Source organism: Rhinopithecus roxellana, chromosome 13 (assembly GCF_007565055.1).
Source record: "Rhinopithecus roxellana isolate Shanxi Qingling chromosome 13, ASM756505v1, whole genome shotgun sequence".
Taxonomy (NCBI): Eukaryota; Metazoa; Chordata; class Mammalia; order Primates; family Cercopithecidae; genus Rhinopithecus; species Rhinopithecus roxellana.
This window is the reverse complement of record NC_044561.1, coordinates 106,050,529-106,070,980: the sequence shown is the minus strand read 5'-3', so window position 1 is coordinate 106,070,980 and position 20,452 is coordinate 106,050,529. Positions and strand designations below refer to the sequence as shown.

Below are 20,452 nucleotides of genomic sequence, written 5' to 3'. Positions count from 1 at the left end.
AAGTCCAGATTCCTTAACCCATATCTAAGTCCCTTTCTGATTCATCAACCCACACTTCAATCACAGAAAGTGGCTAAGAACCCATGGAGGCAGGCTGCCCCAGCTTGAGTCCCAGCTCTGCAGCTTTCCTGGCTGTGTGAGCTTGGGTAAGGAAGTTTGCCCCTCTGGGCCTGGGTTTTCTCAGCTGTAAAATATGGAAAGTAACAGCACTCACATGACAGGCTGAGGCGATGTGACTGTAAATACCCTGGCACAGTGTTCCTCGTGTGGAGAAGCTGGAAGCATCAGCCATGATCATTACCCACCTACTCCTCCAAGACCTCTGGTCAACCTGGAACATCCGCCGGCCCAGAACATAGCAGGCCCGGCACTGTCCCACCCCAAGGTGTTTGTGCACGCCCTGCTCTCCTCCGGCACACCTTCCCCTATCCATCCACCCATCAAAGTACCCCAGGCCAAGGCCCAGCTCCAGGGGCATCCCCTCTGACTTCCTGTCCCCACCAGTCCCCCTTGGGCCTTTGTGCAGGCCGGTACACTTTCACACCTCACCCCCATCAACTCTGTCCCTCCTGCCGCCTCACACCCTTCCTGAGGACGTGGGAAGCTGGGCCTGGCTCTGGGCTCCAGCCCTGAGTTCCAACACAGATGACTGAGGGACCTGCCAGCCTTCAAAACAATTCAGTCATCAAATGGAGTTGACAGCCCAGAAGGGTGGCTGTGAAGATAAACAGAAAACACTAGTCAAGGCCCTTTTCTCCTTCCCACCTCCTCATGAGCCCGATCCACCTCCCACCTGGACCAGCTGAGGGGGAGGAGGAAGCACTGGACGTGGGGACACTGACGGCCTCCAGATGCCCATGCGAGAGGAATTTCTGATCTTGATTACAATGGATTTGGAGGTGGCTAACAATCCCGAATTCCCACAAGTGAGTACAAACCCTGACCCCCATGGGGTGTTGTCCTGGACCATTTTCTGTGGATAGGTGTTCCCAATTTCCTTTTTTTTTTAATCTTTGAGACAGGGTCTTGCTCAGTTGCCCAGGCTGGAATGCAGTGGCACAATCTCAGCTCACTGCAGCCTCGATCTGCTGGCTTAAGTGATCCTCCCACATCAGCCTCCTGCATATCTGGGACTATAGGCACCGGCCACCATGCCTAGCAAAATTTTTTTTTTTTTTCTGAGAAAGCGTCTCACTCTGTCTCCCAGGCTGGAGTGCAGTGGCACGATCTCAGCTCACTGCAACCTCTGTCTCCTGGATTCAAGTGATTCTCCTGCCTCAGCCTCCCAAGTAGCTGGGAATACAGGCGTGTGCCACCACACCTGGCTAATTTTTGTATTTTTAGTAGAGACAGGGTTTCGCCATGTTGGCCAGGCTGGTCTCAAACTCCTGACCTCAGGTGATCTGCCCACCTTGGCCTCCCAAAGTGCTAGGATTACAGGCATGAGCTGCTGTGCCCAGCCTTGCTTCCCTCATCACCTCTCCAGGGCTCCCTGTGTGAGGGGCCCAGGACCCCTCAGTCACCACAAGCTGCAGGTGGGAGTGCTGCCACCTAGGGGCAAAGAACGAAACTGCCACAGCTTGGCCCATGCCACCTGGACACATATTATAACAAAAACATTTATTGAGCACTTTCTGCGTGCCGGGCACCGTGCCGAGCCCCTGGCGCACTTCATCGCACTGGATCCCCAGGACAACCCTATGAGGTAGTAGTATCAGTAAGCCCCATTGTACAGATGAGGAACATGGGGCTCAGAGAGGTGAAGTGACTTGCCCAAGGTCACACAGCAAATGCATGGCAACTCTCGGATTTGAAGCCAGATCTGTCTCATAGCTGCAGTCTAACCGTCACACCTGAGTGCCTCCTAAAAGCTACATCACAGAGCTGTCTGAGGACACTGTGGGGAACCGTCTGTGAAAAGGTCCAACACATAAACTCCGAAGAGTTTATGGCAGGCCTCCTGAAGAACAGAGGACTAGAGGCCACCCAGAGGCAGCCTGGAGGCAGAGTGGGGAGGAACGCCCTGTCTTCTCTCCCAGGGGCCCCAACCACCAGCCTAGACTAGCGGGACTCTGGGCTGCTCAGGTTTCAGCCATTTCTCTCCTGCCGGCCGTGGCTCTGCCCAGAAACCATAGGCAGCCCTACCCCTGATCCTAGAATGTTGCATGGCTTTCCAGCAGGAGAGGGGACACAGGAGGGCGACCATGGGCCAAAGTTTCTGAATGACATTCAGAAGGATTTCTGCCAATGGCTCAATGGCTCGCTTCCACCGGTAAGGATCAGCAGTCTGCCCCCAGAGCCCTGGACCCAAACAGGAGCATCAGGCCTGCCCAGGAAACACACCTCAGGTTCGTCACTCCGAGGCCTGGATGTAGACAGGCACAGCGAGCATGGCACATGGGCCCTCAGCCCCGGCCTGCAGCTCCGCCAGAGCCAGGTTGGAGCCCAGCCCCTCAGCGTGTCCAGGGTACCACCAGCTCAGGTTCCGCGCCCACCGCACCACCCACAACGATGGACAGCACCGCGTCTGGCTCTGTGAAGGGCGGCTTGCCAGGGACAGCCTCGGGCACCAGCCCAGCCCCTGCGTCCTTCAGCTCCTCCAGCCCCAGCGGGTCAGGCAAGGGGGTCACCACCTTGCGCCCACCACTGCCGCCACTGCGGGGGGCTGCCCTCCTCTGGGGGGGCCGCCGGGTTTGCAGGTCCTTGTCCTTTTGGGGGCCAAGACGACAGCGGTGATCTTTGAGGTATTTGTGGCGGGAAAAGCCCTTGGCGCAGCCAGCACAGCGGAACTTGTAGTTGCCCGTGTGGGCGCGCTGGTGCTCGGCGAGGTGGGCACGGCGGCTGAAGGACTTGCTGCACAGGGCGCATTTGTGGAGCTTCATGCCTGGAGGGCAAAGGAAAGTCAGTGAGAAGCATCCAGACCTTCACCCCACAACGGTGCCTCGCACTGGGAATAAAATCCAGGCTCTTGCCCCACCAGCGCCTGTGTGATCTGGCCCCAGTTCTTTCCACCCTCGTTGTCTGCCTTGTCCCAGCCACTCTCTGTGCCAGCCACACTCGCTCTCCTCAGAGATGCCACGCTGGCTCCTGCCTCTGCGCCTTTGTACTTGCCATTCTCCTTTGCCTGGAACAGCCGCTCACTCCCTGCACCTTGGCTCACTTTGTCTGGTCATCTCAGGCTCAGGAATGTGGCAGCACCAAGACTCCAACCCAGCTCTGTGTGTCCAAGTCATTGACCTACTCTCCCAGTTTTCACACTTTCTTTAGTGACTGACTTCTTTCTGTAAATCTTCTCAAACAGGGGAGACTTTACCCGCTAGGGGACTCAGCAGTGCCTAGAGATATTTTTGATTGTCACAGCTGTGGAGGGGATGCCACTGACACCCAGTGGATAGAGACCAGGGATGCTGCTAAACATCCTACAGGGCACAGGACAGCCCCCAGGACAAAATTATCTAGCTCAGACCAGGCGCTGGTGGTCACACCTGTAATCCCAGCACTTTGGGAGGCTGAGGTGGGCAGATCGCTTGAGGTCAGGAGTTCGAGACCAGCCTGGCCAACATGGTGAAAACCCCATCTCTACTAAAAATACAAAAATTAGCTGGGCATGGTGGCAGGCACCTGTAATCCCAGCTACTTGGGAGGCTGAGGCAAGAGAATCGCTTGAACCTGGGAGGCAGAGGTTGCAATGAGCTGAGATCACACCACTGCACTCCACCTGGGTGCCAGAGTGAGGCTCTGTCTCAAAAAAAAAAAAAAAAAAAAAAAAATTATCTGGCCCAAAATGTCAGTGGTGCCAGGGTTGAAGAACCTTGTTCTAGACCTTGGCTGGCATGTGGAAAGCCAGCCAGTCTGCTCTGAGGAGCTACTGAGAAGCTGAGGAGTGACTTGAAGACCCCTGCCCTGCCCTATCAAGGAAGCTTCCTGGCCATGTCTTGGACCCGCCTGGAATCTGATTCCCTCCACAGCTGGTCCACACCTCTATCACACTGGGCACTGCTCTGACTGAGTCATCTCTGCTCAGGTCAGCTTCCTCCTTGGACTGGGGGACTGTGTCTGATTCATCTCTGTTCATCCTAAAGTCCCTAATACAGGCCTGGCTCATAGCCCACATAAGTGAAAGTGCTGGCTGGAATGTGCTAGGCAGGGAAAACAAACCTCACGGGATATGTCTGCTCTTTCTCCTCCTGGCGGGTCTATCCTGGTAAACTAGAGCTGAACCAGACCCTCCTGTCAGGCCCAAGAGCCACTTACCAGAGTGGGAGAGGATGTGGGCCTTCAGTTTGTCCGGCCGGTTGAACTCCTTACTACAGCCTGTGTGTGTCCTAAAACCCAAAGCCACCGGTCAGGGGGAGTTCACTAAGCTTAGGACGCTCTTGCTGGCCCCTCTGCTAGCCCTGGGCACAAGGGACCGCCTTGTCCACCCTAAGGGCTGGGCAAGGAGGTAGGGTGGGGAGTGAGGCAGACAGGGCCCAGGACAGGATAAAAGGAGAGAGGCTTGGTCGGGCACGGTGGCTCATGCCTGTAATCCCAGCACTTTGGGAGGCCAAGGTGGATGGATCACTTGCGGTCAGGAGCTCAAGACTAGCCTGGGCAACATGACGAAACTCCATCTCTACTAAAAATACAAAAATTAGCCAGGCATGGTAGCAGGCGCCTGTAATCCCAGCTACTTGGAAAGCTGAGGCAAGAGAATAGCTTGAAGCCAGGAGGCAGAGGTTGCAGTGAGCCAAGATCATACCACTGCACTCCAGCCTGGGCGACAGAGTGAGATCCTGTCTCAAAAAAAAAAAAAACGGGAGAGGCCTGCCCTCAGGCCTGACATCTGTCCCACCCTCCCGGGCAGCGCCCCTGGAGAATCTGCCCCGCTACCCCCCCTGCATGGCAGTCTCTACTCACGAGAAAGGGCATTTGTATTTCTTGAAGGGCTCGTGGATCAACATGTGTCTCTTCAGTTTGTCCTTGCGGTTGAATGCAGACTCGCACACTGAGCATTTGTAGGGCTTCTCGCCTGCAGCAGATACAGACAGGGAGAGCCAGCACTCGCCAGGAGTCGGAATCCAGGGCACAAGGGTCCCCACTGGGCCCCTCAGGGGAGCAGCTCCTCTAGGGAGGTGGCCAGGGGAGAAAAAGGCCTCTCTCATTCTTCGGTGGCTTTGTTTTGCCAGGGACAAGACAGGGCTATTTTGATAGGATGCTCAGGAGAGGCCTCTCTGATGAGGCCATGCATGAGGAGAGACCTCAGATCATCAGGGAGATGGTCCAGGCAGCAGGGAAAGCAGGTACAAAGGCCCTGAGGCAGGAGCGCATTTGGCGGTGCTGATGAACAACAGGGAGGCTGGTGTGGCCAGAGAACAAGGCAGAAGGTGAGGGCAGTGAGCCAGCCAGGCCCACAAGGGAGGACTTGGGAGGCGGAGCTAAGGACTTTTTTTTTTTTTTTTTTTTTTTGAGACAGAGCCTTGCTCTGTCACCCAGGCTGGAGTACAGTGGCGAGATTTCAGGTGAGTCACTGCAACCTCTGCCTCCTGACTTCAAGCAATCCTCCCAACTCAGCCTCCTGAGTAGATGGGATTACAGGTGTATGCCACCACACCCAGCTAATTTTTGTATTTTTAATAGAGATGGGGTTTCACCATGTCGGCCAGGCTGGTCTCAAACTCCTGACCTCAAGTAATCCACTCGCCTCGGCCTCCCAAAGTGCTGGGATTACAGGCATGAGCCACTGCGCCCTGCCAGGACTTTGGCTTTTACTCTGAACCAGAAGAGAAGCCACCAGAAGGTCTGAGTAGCGCAGGGATGGGCTTTGATGTAAGCTTTTAACCGGCTCCCTCTGGCTGCGTGTGGAGAGCAGACTGAGGGGGTGTGGGTGGAGGTGAGGATAACCAGGAAGTGGCCCAGGACAGCCATGTTGGGAAGGCAGTATCGGCAGCCCTTGCCACTGGATTGGCTGTGGCTGTGAGAGGTGGAGGGGAGAATCTGAGGCGTGGCCTGAGTAGCAAGGTGGCCTCATGGCATTTATGGCAATGGGGTCCACCCTGGGTGATGAGGAATCACACCTTATCTAACTGAATCCTTCCAACAAACCAGGAGGCACCGACTCCCATCATCCTCATTTCACAGATGAGAAAGAAGACTGAAGTTCAGAGAGGTGAAGGGACTGGCTCAGGGGCTACCCCTATGGTTGGGGGAGCTAAGATTCCAGCCCAGCAGCGTGATCCAGAGCCCATCTGAGCTACCCCAGATCTTCCTGCTGCTAAACCTGTCCTGGGGCAGCTCTCGCATGATGGGCTACCTGAGGAGCCCACAGGAAATCAAGGGAGGTGCCTGCAAAGTTGCCGTGGGGTCACAGCCTGCCCTTTGGAAGGGGCTGTTTCTGGGCTGCTGTGACTTCCTGCCATTATTTCCTCTCTGTTCTCCCTCTCGAATGAATAAAGTACTTCTGAAAAAACATCAACCCAGTTGATACGGAAATGCTGGTCCCTACAATGGAATGTTCTGTGGTCATTAAAAAGATTAAAAAGGTCAATCTGTGTTTCCTGATCTGGAAAGATCTCCTGGACATATTGCTAGTGGGAAAAGAAAGCAGTAGAACAGCTTAACACAATCTCACCTTTCTTAGAAAAAAATGTAATCCTTACTGGATATGTAAGCTCCAACAAAAAAAAAAAAAGAGAAAAAGAAAGAAGAAAGAAAGAAAGAAAGAGAAGAGAGAAAGAGAGAAGAAAGAAGAAAAAGAGAGAAAGAGAGAAAGGAAAAAGGAAAAGGACAGAAGTGTAGTGCGAAGTGAATGAAGGAAAGGAAGGGAAGAGTTAAGTTGAATAAGGTCCGGAAGGATCTAAAGGATGGAAGGAAGAAAGAAAAGAATAGAATAAAGAAAACGAAATACGAAAAGAACCAAGAAAGAAAGAATAAATAACACCAACCCCATACCCCCAAAAAGCCCTAGCCATGTGTCTCTGTAAATAAACTGAAGATGCAGGGAGAAAGATGGGGAGGTATAGGGAGAGGACAGACCAAAGTGTCAGTGGCAACTACAACTTGAAGGGGAAATTTAACATTTTACTTTATGTACTCCTATTTTGCTTCCATTTTTATAATAACCACGTATTATTTGTGTGTGTGTGTGTGTGTGTGTGTGTGTGTGTGTGTGTGTGTTTGGTTTTTGTTTTTTTTGTTTTTTTTTCTTGAGACAGAGTCTTGCTCTGTCGCCCAGGCTGGAGTGCAGTGGTTCGATCTTGGCTCACTGCAACCTCCACCTCCTGGGTTCAGGCAATTCTCCTGCCTCAGCCTCTCGAGTAGCTGGGATCACAGGTGCGCACCACCACACTCGGCTAATTTTTGTATTTTTAGTAGAGCTGGGGTTTCACCATGTTGGCCAGGCTGGTCTCGAACTCTTGATCTCAGGTGATCCACTCACCTTGGCCTTCCAAAGTGCTGGAATTACAGGTGTGAACCACTGCACCTGGCAGCATGTATTACTTTTGAATAATAATTTTTAAAAGCCATAAAGTGCCAACTTGGTAATATCAAACTTACAATGCATTACCTATTTTCCCTTCTTTATTGTGGAGAAATATACATAACAGAAAACTGACCATCTTAAGCTTCTTTTAAGTGTATAATTCAGTGGCACTAAGTACATTTGCACCATCATGCAACCATCACCACCATCTGTCTCTAGAATCTTTTCATCATTCCAAACTGAAACTCGGTACTACACATGCATTTTAACCTAGCATTTCCATTCCTAAGGATATACGCTACAGATACACTTCCAAAAGGTTGCCAAGGGACCAACACAGCATTGCGTATACAAACTAATAGCTGAAATGTAATTTAAGGGTTCATACATAGGCTGGGCATGATGGCTCACACCTGTAATCCCAGCACTTTGGGAGGCTGGGGCAGGGGGATCACCTGAGGTCAGGAGTTTGAGACCAGCCTGGCCAACATGGTGAAACCACATCTCTACTAAAAATACAAAAATTAGCTGGGTGTGATGGTGGGCACCTGTAATCCCAGCTACTTGGAAGGCTGAGGCAGGAGAATTCCTTGAACCCAGGTGGTGGAGGTTGCGGTGAACCAAGATCATGCCACTGGATTCCAGCCTGGGTGACAGAGCAAGACTCAGTCTCAAAAAAAAAAAAAAAAAAAAAAGGTTCATACATAGAGAACTGGCTACATACAAGATGAAAAATTAATTGAGGAAGGCTACCCAGATGTGAAAAAGAAGGTGCTGTTGGTAACATCTTTCTGGGGGGGCCTGGGGGAGGGGGACCCACAGAATTTAGCCTCCAGGGGAACTGTAAGCACACACTCCTCAGGGAACATCACCAAGGTATACGATCAGAAAAAAGGGCACATAAGTTATAGTATGTGCTCACTTTTGCAAACGTAAGCAAGCGCTTTATATACGTGTAAAATAAAACTAGAAGAATGCAGACTAGATCGCTAACAGTTATCTTTGGGGAAGAGAATTAGGAGTATTTTGCAAACTGCAAACTACAAGTCAAACCCTGTTGGTGGTTATTTTTAAGAATTAAACATGGCCGGGTGCGGTGGCTCAAGCCTGTAATCCCAGAACTTTGGGAGGCTAAGGGGGGTGGATCACCTGAGGCCAGAAGTTTGAGACCATCTTGGCCTACATGGTGAAACCCCATCTCTACAAAAAATACAAAAATTAGCCAGGCATGGTGGTGGGCGCCTGTAATCCCAGCTACTCGGGAGGCTGAGGCACAAGAATGGCTTGAACCCAGGAGGCGGAGGTTGTAGTGAGATCACACCATTGCACTCCAGCCTGGGTGATAGAGTGAGACCCTGTCTCAAAAAAAATAAAAAAATAAAAAATAAAAGAACTAAAATTGAACAGGACAAAATAGAAAACCCTGTTTTGTAAAACTTTTGTTGCAATATATCCTGTGTGTATACATGTGCTTCTTGGGCTGCAATATGAAATGTATTTTTGCCGGGCGCGGTGGCTCAAGCCTGTAATCCCAGCACTTTGGGAGGCCGAGACGGGTGGATCACGAGGTCAGAAGATCAAGACCATCCTGGCTAACATGGTGAAACCCCGTCTCTACTAAAAAATACAAAAAACTAGCCGGGTGAGGTGGCGGGCGCCTGTAGTCCCAGCTACTCGGGAGGCTGAGGCAGGAGAATGGCGTAAACCCGGGAGGCGGAGCTTGCAGTGAGCTGAGATCCGGCCACTGCACTCCAGCCCGGGCGACAGAGCGAGACTCCGTCTCAAAAAAAAAAAAAAAAAAAAAAAAAAAAAAAAAAAAAGAAATGTATTTTTTACCATAGGTCATAGGAAGGAAAAAAAAAGGAAAAACATTGGATTGTTCATCTGAAGTGAGACGGAGTTTATTTGTACTATATATGCTTTTGTCCTGTCAAGGATTTTCCGTCAGGTTTTCTCAATCTTTAGAACCTGTTCAATTAAAAAACAATTTTTAAAATATAATTTAAAAATCTAAAGATTAATAGAAAAGAAAATGTCAGTGTGTTTCAACTGGGGAACAAGGAGACGGCGTTTTGTCCAGGTTTGAGTGGGAACTTACAATGAGAGCAGTGTCCCCACCACAGGGGGGCAGAGTCAAGAGTCCCTCACACGGGCCGGGTGCAGTGCCTCACGCCTGTCATCCCAGCACTTTGGGAGGCCAACGCAGGTAGATGACCTGAGGTCAGGAGTTTGAAACCAGCCTGGCCAACATGGCGAAACCCCGTCTCTACTAAAAATACAAAAAACTAGCTGGGCGTGGTGGTGGGAGCCTGTAATCCCAGCTACTTGGGAGGCTGAGGCAGGAGAATCCCTTGAACCCGGGAGGCAGAGGTTGCAGTGAGCCAAGATCTACCACTGCACTCCAGCCTGGGCAACAAGAACAAGACTATCTCAAAGAAAAAAAAAAAAAAAAGTCCCTTCCACACAACCTCCAAGGACTCTTCTCTGCTCTAGTGGTGGTAGGAACCCCTTGTTCATCAGTTAAGGCAGGTGGGTCAGGGGCCAGGAAGGAGAGAGGAAGGAGGAGCAAGGGGAGAGGCAGGAGGGTGGCAGGAAGGCTGGAGGAAGACAGAGAGCAACAGAGAGAAGGGGGGGCTGGAGGGAGAGGGGAGAGAACAGCGGAGGGAGGCTGGAGGGGGCTAGAAGGAGATGGGGAGAGGGAAGGGAAGGGAGGCTGGAGGGAGATGGGTAGGAGGAGGGAGACGGGGGCTGGAGGGAGATGGGGAGGAGGAGGGAGATGGGGAGGAGGAGTTCGAGGGGGAGGAGGAGGGAGGGGGGAGGAAGAGGGAGACAGGGACTGAGTGAGATGGGAGAGAGATGGGGAGGGGGAAAGGGGCTAGAGGGAGATGCAGGGAGAGGGGCTGGAGGGAGATAGGGAGGAGGAGGGGAGAGGGGCTGAGTGAGATGGGGAGGGAGATGGGGAAGCAGAGGGAAAAGGGGCCGACAGAGACAGGGAGAAGAGCCGGATGGGGATGGGAAGAGAGAGAAAGGGATGAGGAGAGGGTGAGGAGGAGGGGAGGGGCTGGGCTGGAGTTCTCAGGGGCAGGGCACCCACCTGAGTGGATGTGAGCATGCAGTTTGAGGTAATGCTCCCGCCGGAAGAACTTCTTGCACACCTGGCACTTGAACCTGCCCCCACTGCCGTGGGTGGGCAGATGACGCCGCAGGTAGCGTTCACAAGGAAACACCTGGCAGAGAAGAGGGGCCTTCAGGTCTGACTCACCGGGCCCCCCTCCCCTGGCCATCTTCTGAGCTCAAAGATCCCTTGTTTCCAGCCCCTATAGAGACACCTTCCTTTCTGGCTACCTGGGACCAGGACTCAGAATGTCAGACTCAGCCCTTAGAACTTCATGGCTCCCCACAAGCCTGGACAAAACATGCCTGCCCTGAGCTTTTGCCCAGATGTTCTTCCCACCCAGAGGGCCTTTCTCTCTTTACTGACAAACTCTTACACATCCTTCAAGACCCAACTCAGGTGTCACTGCTTCTGTCAAGCCTTCCCTAGCTCCCTGGTGCTATGCCTGGCAAAGTCAATTCTGCCTTTGAATGTCCACCCACACTTTTAAGTCAGCATTTAACCCACTGAATGACAGCCCTTTGCTTACAGGAGCTCCAAGTGGGCAGAGAGGGGATTTCATTCCCCAGCACAGAGTCTGGGTCAAATGACTGACAAGTAAAAGAATTAATGGAAAATGAGCAAATTACTAAAGAAATCAATGGAAAGGTAATTTTTTACTTTTATTTATTTTATTTTATTTTATTTGAGATGGAGTTTCGCTCTTGTTGCCCAGGCTAGAGTGCAATGGTGCGATCTCGGCTCACTGCAACCTCTACCTCCCAGGTTTAAGCGATTCTCCTGCCTCAGCCTCCCAAGTAGCTAGGATTACAGGAGCCAGCCATCACTCCCAGCTAATTTTTATTTTTAATAGAGATGAGGTTTCTCCATGTTGGTTAGGCTAGTCTCGGACTCCTGACCTCAGGTGATCCACCCACCTCAGCCTCCCAAAGTGCTGGGATTACAGGCGGCCAACACACACCCAGCTAATTTTTGTACGAAAGTAATTTTTTTAAAGCCAGAAAACACAGAAGTGAAAATCTCTTTCCAATCCAGGCAAAGGAAGGGCATGTATTCACACATTTATTCATTTTGGTGGAGGGGCACAGACCCAGCTGCCCCACTGCTTCTTAGCCCCATCATTTCCTAGCTAGGTGGCCTTTCTGCCTTGGTTTTCCCTCCTGTAAAGGGAGATAGTAGTAGTACACCTATCTCCTAGTAAATTCCGGTAAAATGCTCAGAACAGCATCTGGCGTGTGGTTCTTACTCAATTCATAGTATCTTTTACTTGGACCACAACTTCTTTTTTTTTTTTTTTTTTTTTTCTTTTTTTTTTTTTTTGAGGCAGAGTCTCGCTCTGTTGCCCGGTCTGGAGTGCAGTGGCCGGATCTCAGCTCACTGCAAGCTCCGCCTCCCGGGTTTACACTATTCTCCTGCCTCAGCCTCCCGAGTAGCTGGGACTACAGGCGCCCGCCACCTCGCCCGGCTAGTTTTTTTTTTGTATTTTTTAGTAAAGACGGGGTTTCACCGTGTTAGCCAGGATGGTCTCGATCTCCTGACCTCATGATCCGCCCATCTCGGCCTCCCAAAGTGCTGGGATTACAGGCTTGAGCCACCGCGCCCGGCTTGGACCACAACTTCTAAAGCTTAAAATTAGGCTAGATAATTAGAAACATCTAGAATGAGGCCAAAGTGAAACCAGGGCTGTCCTGGAAAATCTGCCACATATGATTGTAAGAAAATGAGTAGAGTGGGGCCGGGCGCGGTGGCTCACACCTGTAATCCCAGCACTTTGGGAGGCTGAGGCAGGTGGATCACAGGGTCAGGCGATTGAGACCATCCTGGCTAACACAGTGAAACCCCGTCTCTACTAAAAATACAAAAAATTAGCTGGGTGTGGTGGCGGGCGCCTGTAGTCCCAGCTACTCGGGGAGGCTGAGGCAGGAAAATGGCGTGAACCCGGGAGGCGGAGGCGGAGCTTGCAGTGAGATCGCACCACTGCACTCCAGCCTGGGAGACAGAGCGAGACTCCGCCTCAAAAAAAAAAAAGGAAAATGAGTAGAGTGAAGAAGCAAGTTAAACACACCAGGGAGACGTAATCAGCAAAATCCAGACTGCAGGGAACACCGCTGGACCAAATGGCCCAGTTTCTTCAACACATAAATTCAAAGGAAAGAAAATAGGGAGCAGTGGTGGGGGGCGGGGGGGCTGTAGATTAAGAGAGACTTTTCTTGTATCAATCAATTGCAATCCATGGAACTGATTCAAATAAACTTTACAAAATGATGAAGCTTTGAGACAACTAGAAATTGGAGCACTTCCTGGATGTTTGATGTTATTAGGAACAGGCTTTAGTGAGGCTTCCAGAGTCACTGGAAAGAATCCAGGCTGGGCATGGTGGCTCATACCCATAATCCCAGCACTCTGGGAGTCTGAGGTGGGAGGATCACTTGAGGCCAAGAGTTTGAGACCAGCCTGGGCAACATAGTGAGCCCCATCTCTACAAAAAATTTAGGCTGGGTGCAGTGGCTCATGCCTGTAATCCCAGCACTTTGGGAGGTCAAGGTAGACAGGTCCCTGAAGCCCAGGAGTTTGAGACCAGCCTGGGCAACATGGTGAAACCCCATCTCTACAAAAAATACAAAAATTAGCTGGGCATGGTGGCACATGCCTATAGTCCCAGCTACTCAGGAGGCTGAGCCCAGGAGGTTGAGACTGCAGTGAGCCATGATCAAACCACTGCACACTAGCCTGGTGACAGAATAAGACTCTGTCTCAAAAAAAAAAATTAAAAAGAAGAGCCAATTGTAATAAGGATAATCTTACATCAGGAAGCTGGGAGGCTGCTGCTCAGACACTAGGCCTGGGACCAGGACAGCCTGCCCTGCCTGGCTCCAGCAGCAGCCCCGACACGGCCACATCTGGAATGTGATGGATGAGATGGCCAGACAGAGACACTGTGTCATCTGTGGAGCAGCCCCTGAGCCCTGCCTGTGTGTCCTATGGTGAGAGAGGAGAAGGAAAGGGTGAGGTGTGCACCCCACCCCACCACCTCCTTGCCCCTATTATGGCGTGGGTCCCCAGAAAAGAGGACAGTGGCACCCACCTTCTGGCAGTGTGGGCAGGGGAAGTTGTGAGTGGCGGTCTGCAGGTGGTGCTCCAGGGCCTCGGGAGTGGAGTATTTGTTGACACATTTGACACACCTAAGTGGAAGGAGCAGGAGAGGTGAGGGAGGAAACATAGCAGGCATAGGAAGCAGCCCACGGCCACCCCAGGGCCAACGTTAGGAGGCAACATCCTCCAGTTAATTCATTCCAAATCCATCCATTCTTCTCAATTGCCACTGCCCGTCCTCATCTGAGCGTCATCGTCTCTTGCTCGGACTTGTGCAGCAGCCTCCTCACTGGCCACCCTCTCCCTGCCTTGCCTCCTGTAGTCCATTCTCCACAGGGCGGTCAGGGGCACCTTTAAAAATGAAACTCAGGCTGAGCACAGTGGCTCACACCTGCAATCCCAATGCTTTGGGAGACCAAGGCGAGAGGATCGTTTGAGCCTAGGAGTTCAAGATCAGCCTGGGCAACATGGCAAGACCCCTATCCCTATAAAAATTTAAAAATTAGCTAGATGTGGTGGCTTCCCAGCTACTCAAGAGGCTAGGGCAGGAGGATCACTTAAGCCCAGGGGTTTGAGGTTACAGTGAGCCATGATTATGCCACTATACTCCAGCCTGGGTAATAGAAACAGAACCTGTCTCTATTTAAAAAGAAGAAAAAAAAAAAAAAAGGCCTGGTGTGGTGGCTCATACCTGTAATCCCAGTACTTTGGGAGGCTGAGGGAGGCGGATCACCCGAAGTCAGAAGTTTGAGACCAGCCTGGCCAACATGATGAAACCCCGTCTCTCTACTAAAAATACAAAAATTAGCCAGGCATGGTAGCATGGACCTGTAATCCCAGCTACTCAGGAGACTGAGGCAGGAGAATCACTTAAACCCAGGAGGCAGAGGTTGCAGTGAGCCTTGATCGCACCACTGCACTCCAGCCTGGGTGGCAGAGTGAGACTGTGTCTCAAAACAAAAACAAAAAAGTAAGTCAGACTGTGCCACACCATTGCTTAACCCACCTCTCACCTTAGCCTACAAGACCCTGTGGTCTGACCCACTCCCACCTCTCAGACCTCATCCTTCTCCTCTCTCCACCTCACTCACTCTGCTCTGGCCACCCTGGCCTCCTTGACCTACCTTGAACACACCAGGCTCATTCCTACCTCAGGGCCTTGGCACTGGCTGTTCCTGTTCCCTGGAACACTCTTCCCAAGTCTTCCCCAGGCAGTGCCTTCTCATCCTTCATGTCTCAGCTCAAATGTCACCTCCCCAAAAAGACCCTCCTGGCCACCGTCTCAAGCTGCCCCCCACCATGCACCCTCAGCCACTCCCTATTACGTCACTCAGTTTTATTTTCTTCTTACCACTTCTTACCTGGAATTATTATTATTGGCTTACTTGGTTATTATCTGTCTCCTCCACTAGCAAGTGGTCCCTGTTCCAGGTACCACATCTTGCCCATTCACAAGCTGCTCCCAGCACCAGTGAGAACTTGTTGCGTGAAAGAGTCAGACAGACAGGGATCCAAGCCCAGAGCCTTCCCATTTCTGACCCTCTGGGCCTCCTCATTCAAAAAATGGGGTGTGAGTCCCAAACAGAGCTGCCTGTCACTCATTCTTACGACTGTCACATTGCTGGGTGCAGTGGCTCACACCTGTAATCCAGCACTTTGGAGGCCGAGGTGGGCGGATCACCTGAGGTCAGGAGTTCAAGAACAGCCTGGCCAATATGGTGAAACCCTATCTCTACTAAAAATACAAACATTAGCCAGGCGTGGTGGCACCTGCCTGTAACCCCAGCTAGAATAGAATGACTGTTATGTAGAGTGGAAGTGGGAGGGAGATGTTTAGATGGGGCCTGTGGGAAAAAGTGGGGCCAAGGCATGAAGGGCCGCGTAGAAATCACAAGAGCTTTGAGAAGTTGGCAGAGGAGTTAGAACTCAAGAAATGGGGTGTAGGGTAACTTGCCTCCAAGACTCTGGGAAATGGGGCAAGAGAGGCAGGGAAGCCAGGCAAAGCTTTGGCCAGCCAAGGGGCAGAGATTTCTGGCAGTGATGACTTATTCCCATTTGCACTCGAGAAATTTTCTTTGGCTCTTGCCCTTCCGATTTGTGGGTTATCTGTGAGTTCCTGTGGCTGTGTGACTCTGGAGTGAGATGCCAAGTAAAGGGAAGGAAGCACCTGCTCTGTGCCAAGCTTTGCCCTTAGTGACATGAATCCCTGCAGTCCTGGGAGGAAGGTGGTATTCTCCCCATTTTGAAGATGAAGACACTGAGGTTCAAAGAGAAGTGACCTGCCTACCAGAGTAACAACATCAGCAGAGTTTAGATTCGAACCCTAGTGTGAGATCTTGGAAGCCTCACAGCCCTGGTCTTGGAGTTTGCAGGTTGAAGGTTAAGCCCAGTGCTGATGACCCTGTGCAGTCCCCTTGTAGGGTCATAGTGCCAGTGGCTCTTTGTAGACATTGGAGCTGTTGTCCTGTTCCAAAAGTAAGGTCCAGTGAGCCAGGCCCCCATCTGGATGGCCTGAAGGTGGAATGGTATCATGGGTAATGGTAAGGGTTCTGGAGCCATTGCCCTGTGCTTAAATCCTGTCTTGACTGCAAATCCAGTAGATGACCTTGGGCAAGGTATTCAGCCACTCTGAGCCTTGGTTTTCTCCTCAGTGAAATGGGATTATTTATAAGGATCAAGTAAGACAAGGCTGAGGCTCTTAGAAGTAAGACAAGGCTGAGGCTCTTAGAAATGGTACCTGGAACATAGTAGGCACTCAATAAATGTTATTGCTGCAATTATTATTATTCGTGTTATTAAGTAGAGGTTTGGCTGCATGCAGTAGAGACCTAAAATAACAGTGGCTCATATACCATGAGAGTTGCTTCTATCTCATAGTGACATTTGAGTGGCTGTGGTGGCTTTATCATATTTTTAGAGGTCCAAGCCCTGTCATTCTGGCTTCTGTTCCCTGTCAGCCACATTGCCTTGGCCCTGCCTATGTCTACTTTCCCCAAATCTCTCAAATGAATTTTAGTTATGTCACTGTATGTTTACTATATGTTTAATATTTTCTTTTAAAAAATAAGATTTGGCCGGGTGTGGTGGCTCACTCTTGTAATCCCAGCATTTTGGGAGGCCAAGGAGGGCGGATCACTTGAGGTCAGCAGTTCGAGACCAGCCTGGCCAACATGGTGAAACCCTGTCTCTACTAAAAATAAAAAAAAAAAAGGCCGGGCGTGGTGGCTCAAGCCTGTAATCCCAGCACTTTGGGAGGCCGAGACGGGCGGATCACGAGGTCAGGAGATAGAGACCATCCTGCGTAACACGGTGAAACCCTTGTCTCTACTAAAAACTACAAAAAAAACTAGCCAGGCGAGGTGGCGGGCGCCTGTAGTCCCAGCTACTCCGGAGGCTGAGGCAGGAGAATGGCGTAAACCTGGGAGGCGGAGCTTGCAGTGAGCTGAGATCTGGCCACTGCACTCCAGCCTGGGCAACACAGCGAGACTCTGTCTCAAAAAAAAAAAAAAATAATAAACAAAAAAAATTAGCCGGATGTGCTGTGACACACTCCTGTAGTCCCAGCTACTCCATAGGCTGAGGCAGGAGAATCGCTTGAACCCGGGAGGTGGAGGTTGCAGTGAGCCAAGATCGTGCCACTGCACTTGCACTCCAGCCTGGGTGACAGAGAGAAATTCCGTCTCAAAAAAGAAAAAAAAAAAATAAAAAGAAGATTTATTGATTTTTCCCCCCAGTTGCAAAAGTCAATGTTCAATGCAAATGTTCAATGCAGAGAAAAGAATTTTGTAAAAACCCATGCAAAAACAAAAAAACAAAACTGTCACCCAGGGATTGCCACTGCACCGTTAACCTCTTGGTAGATATCCTTTGGTATATGTGTGTAATATATATGTGTGTAATATATACATTTACAGATATGGATACGGATATAAATATCACAGACTATATTTGAGTCAGGTGATCCCAAATATAGTCACTGAATTTGGTGAAAATTCATCACACTGTCTTCCTGTAGCGCAATGTCCAACAAACAGACTGATTTAATGGGATCACTGTACATATAGTTTTATCACTTAAAACTTTTTCACTTAAAACAGTAATTATAGCTGGGGCACGGTGGCTTATGCCTTTAATCCTAGCACCATGGGAGGCCAAGGCAGGCAGATCACTTGAGGCCAGGAGTTCAAAACCAGCCTGAGCAACATGGTGAAACCTTGCCTGTATAAAAAATACAAAATTAGCCAGGGCATGGTGGCATGTGCCTGTAGTCCCAGTTACTTGGGAGCCTGAACTGGATGTTTGAGCCCAGGAGTTCAAGGCTGTAGTGAGCCATGATCATGCCACTGCACTAGTGAGACCCTGTCTCTGGGAAAAACAAAAACACCAGTTATATGGACTGTCTTTGCATTTCAGCAACAATAGACCTGCCAAATTCTTTTTTTTTTTTTTTGAGACAGTCTCGCTCTGTCGCCCAGGCTGGAGTGCAGTGGCCGGATCTCAGTTCACTACAAGCCCCGCCTCCCGGTTTTACGCCATTCTCCTGCCTCAGCCTCCCGAGTAGCTGGGACTACGCCCGCCACCTCGCCTGGCTAGTTTTTTGTATTTTTTAGTAGAGACGGGGTTTCACCGTATTAGCCAGGATGGTCTCGATCTCCTGACCTCATGATCCGCCCGTCTCGGCCTCCCAAAGTGCTGGGATTACAGGCTTGAGCCACCGCGCCGTACTGGGATTACAGGCTTGAGCCACCGCGCCCCGGCCCTGCCACATTCTTTAAACAGTTACTTAGTATTCCATTGTGCATGGATGTTCTGTGATTTACTTACGTCATCTCCCATTGTTGGTTAGTGAGGTTATATTCAGTTTGTCATTAGTATAACAAAGATACAGGGAACAACTTCGGAAGTACATCTTTGCTCTTTTATAAGTTCCTAGAAGTGATTTTGCAGGTCAGAGTTCAAAGGTTTTTTGTTTTGCTTTGGTTTGGTTTTTTTTTTTTTTTTTTTTGAGACGGAGTCTCGGTCTGTTGCCTAGGCTGGAGTACAGTGGCGCGATTTGGCTCACTGCAACCTCCACTTCCCAGGTTCAAGCGATTGTCCTCCCTCAGCCTTTCTAATAGCTGGGACTACAAGCGCCTGCCACCATGCCCAGCTAATTTTTGTATTTTTAGTAGACAGGGTTTCACCGTGTTAGCCAGGATGGTCTTGATCTCCTGACCTTGTGATCCACCCGCCTTGGTCTCCCAAAGTGCTAGGATTACAGGTGTGAGCCACTGTACCTGGCCTTTTTTTTTTTTTAAGATTAATTATGTACTTCAAAAACTAATTATGTGTATACAGTACAATATTTTAAAACTATCATAGGGCATAGAGTGAATAGGAATTCTCCATCCACTGTGACCCACTTCCCCATATCACAGACAATCATGTTCAAAAAATGTTCTTTTTAAACCTTTTATTTTGTCATAATTTGATTATGGATTGATTGATTTTTGAGACAGGATCTTGCTGTCTCACCCAGGCTGGAGTACAGTAGCACAATCATGGTTCACTGTAGTCTTGACCTCCCTGGCTCAAACAATCCGTCCCCCTCAGCCTCCTGAGTAGCTGGGACTACAGGTGTGTGCCACCACTGCCAGCTAATTTTGGTATTTTTTGTAGCGACAGGGTCTTGCTATATTGCCCAGGCTGGCATAGAACTCCAAGGCTCAAGCAATCCACTCTTCTCAGCCTCCCAAAGTACTAGGATTACAGGCACGAGCCACCATGCCTGGCCTTCAATATATGTGTTTTAAAGCTGTCCTTTGTTTCATGAATTTAACTTATGTATTTATTTTAATTTTAATATAATTAATTAATTTTTTGTTTAGAGACAAGGTCTCACTGTGTCACCAAGACTGGAATGCAGTGGCATAATCATGGCTCACTGCAGCCTTGACCCTTGACCTCCCCAGGTTCAGGTGATTCTCCCACCTCAGCCTGCTGGGTAGCTGGGACTACAAGTGTAACCACCATGCCCATCTAATTTTTTAAAAACTTTTTTTGTAGAAACGGGGTTTCGCCATGTTGCCCAGGCTTGTCTCAAACTCCTGGGCTCAAATGATCCTCCTGCCTTGGCCTCTCAAAGTGCTGGGATTACAGGCATGAACCACTGTACCTGGCCTTTTTTTTTTTTTTTTTTTTTTTTTTTTTGAGATAGTGTCTCACTCTGTCACCCAGGCTAGAGTGCAGTGGCGTGATCACAGCTCACTGCAGCCTTCGCCTCCTGGGCTCAAGCAATCCCCCACCTCAGCCTCCCGAGTAGCTGGGATCACAGGTGCCGTGCCACCAGGCCTGGCTAATTTTTTATTTTTTATAAAGAGGGGGTTTCACCATATTGACCAGACCAGAACTCCTGGGCTCAAGCGATCCACCTGCCTTGTTCTCCTAAAGGTCTGGGATTATAGGCATGAGCCACACACCTGGCCAATTTTTATTTTTTATTTTTTTTTATTTCTTATTTTTTGAGACGGAGTCTCGCTCTGTCGCCCGGGCTGGAGTGCAGTGGCCGGATCTCAGCTCACTGCAAGCTCCGCCTCCTGGGTTTACGCCCTTCTCCTGCCTCAGCCTCCCGAGTAGCTGGGACTACAGGTGCCAGCCACCTCGCCCGGCTAGCTTTTTGTATTTTTTAGTAGAGACGGGGTTTCCCCGTGTTAGCCAGGATGGTCTCGAACTCCTGACCTCGTGATCCGCCCATCTCGGCCTCCCAAAGTGCTGGGATTACAGGCTTGAGCCACCGCGCCCGG

General features: G+C 50.3%; 1 protein-coding gene across 1 annotated transcript in view; it reads right to left on the bottom strand.

Annotated features, from left to right (window-relative positions):
• Nucleotides 1–1,605: 1,605 nt before the first annotated feature.
• ZNF341 (zinc finger protein 341) overlaps nucleotides 1,606–20,452 on the bottom strand; it is a 76,023-nt gene continuing 57,176 nt past the window's right edge. The window contains 5 exon segments of the mRNA XM_030914556.1: nucleotides 1,606–2,467; nucleotides 2,469–2,884; nucleotides 4,255–4,325; nucleotides 4,900–5,011; nucleotides 10,557–10,689. Of these exon segments, the coding sequence (XP_030770416.1) occupies nucleotides 2,354–2,467; nucleotides 2,469–2,884; nucleotides 4,255–4,325; nucleotides 4,900–5,011; nucleotides 10,557–10,689 (846 nt within the window). The 3' untranslated portion in view covers nucleotides 1,606–2,353.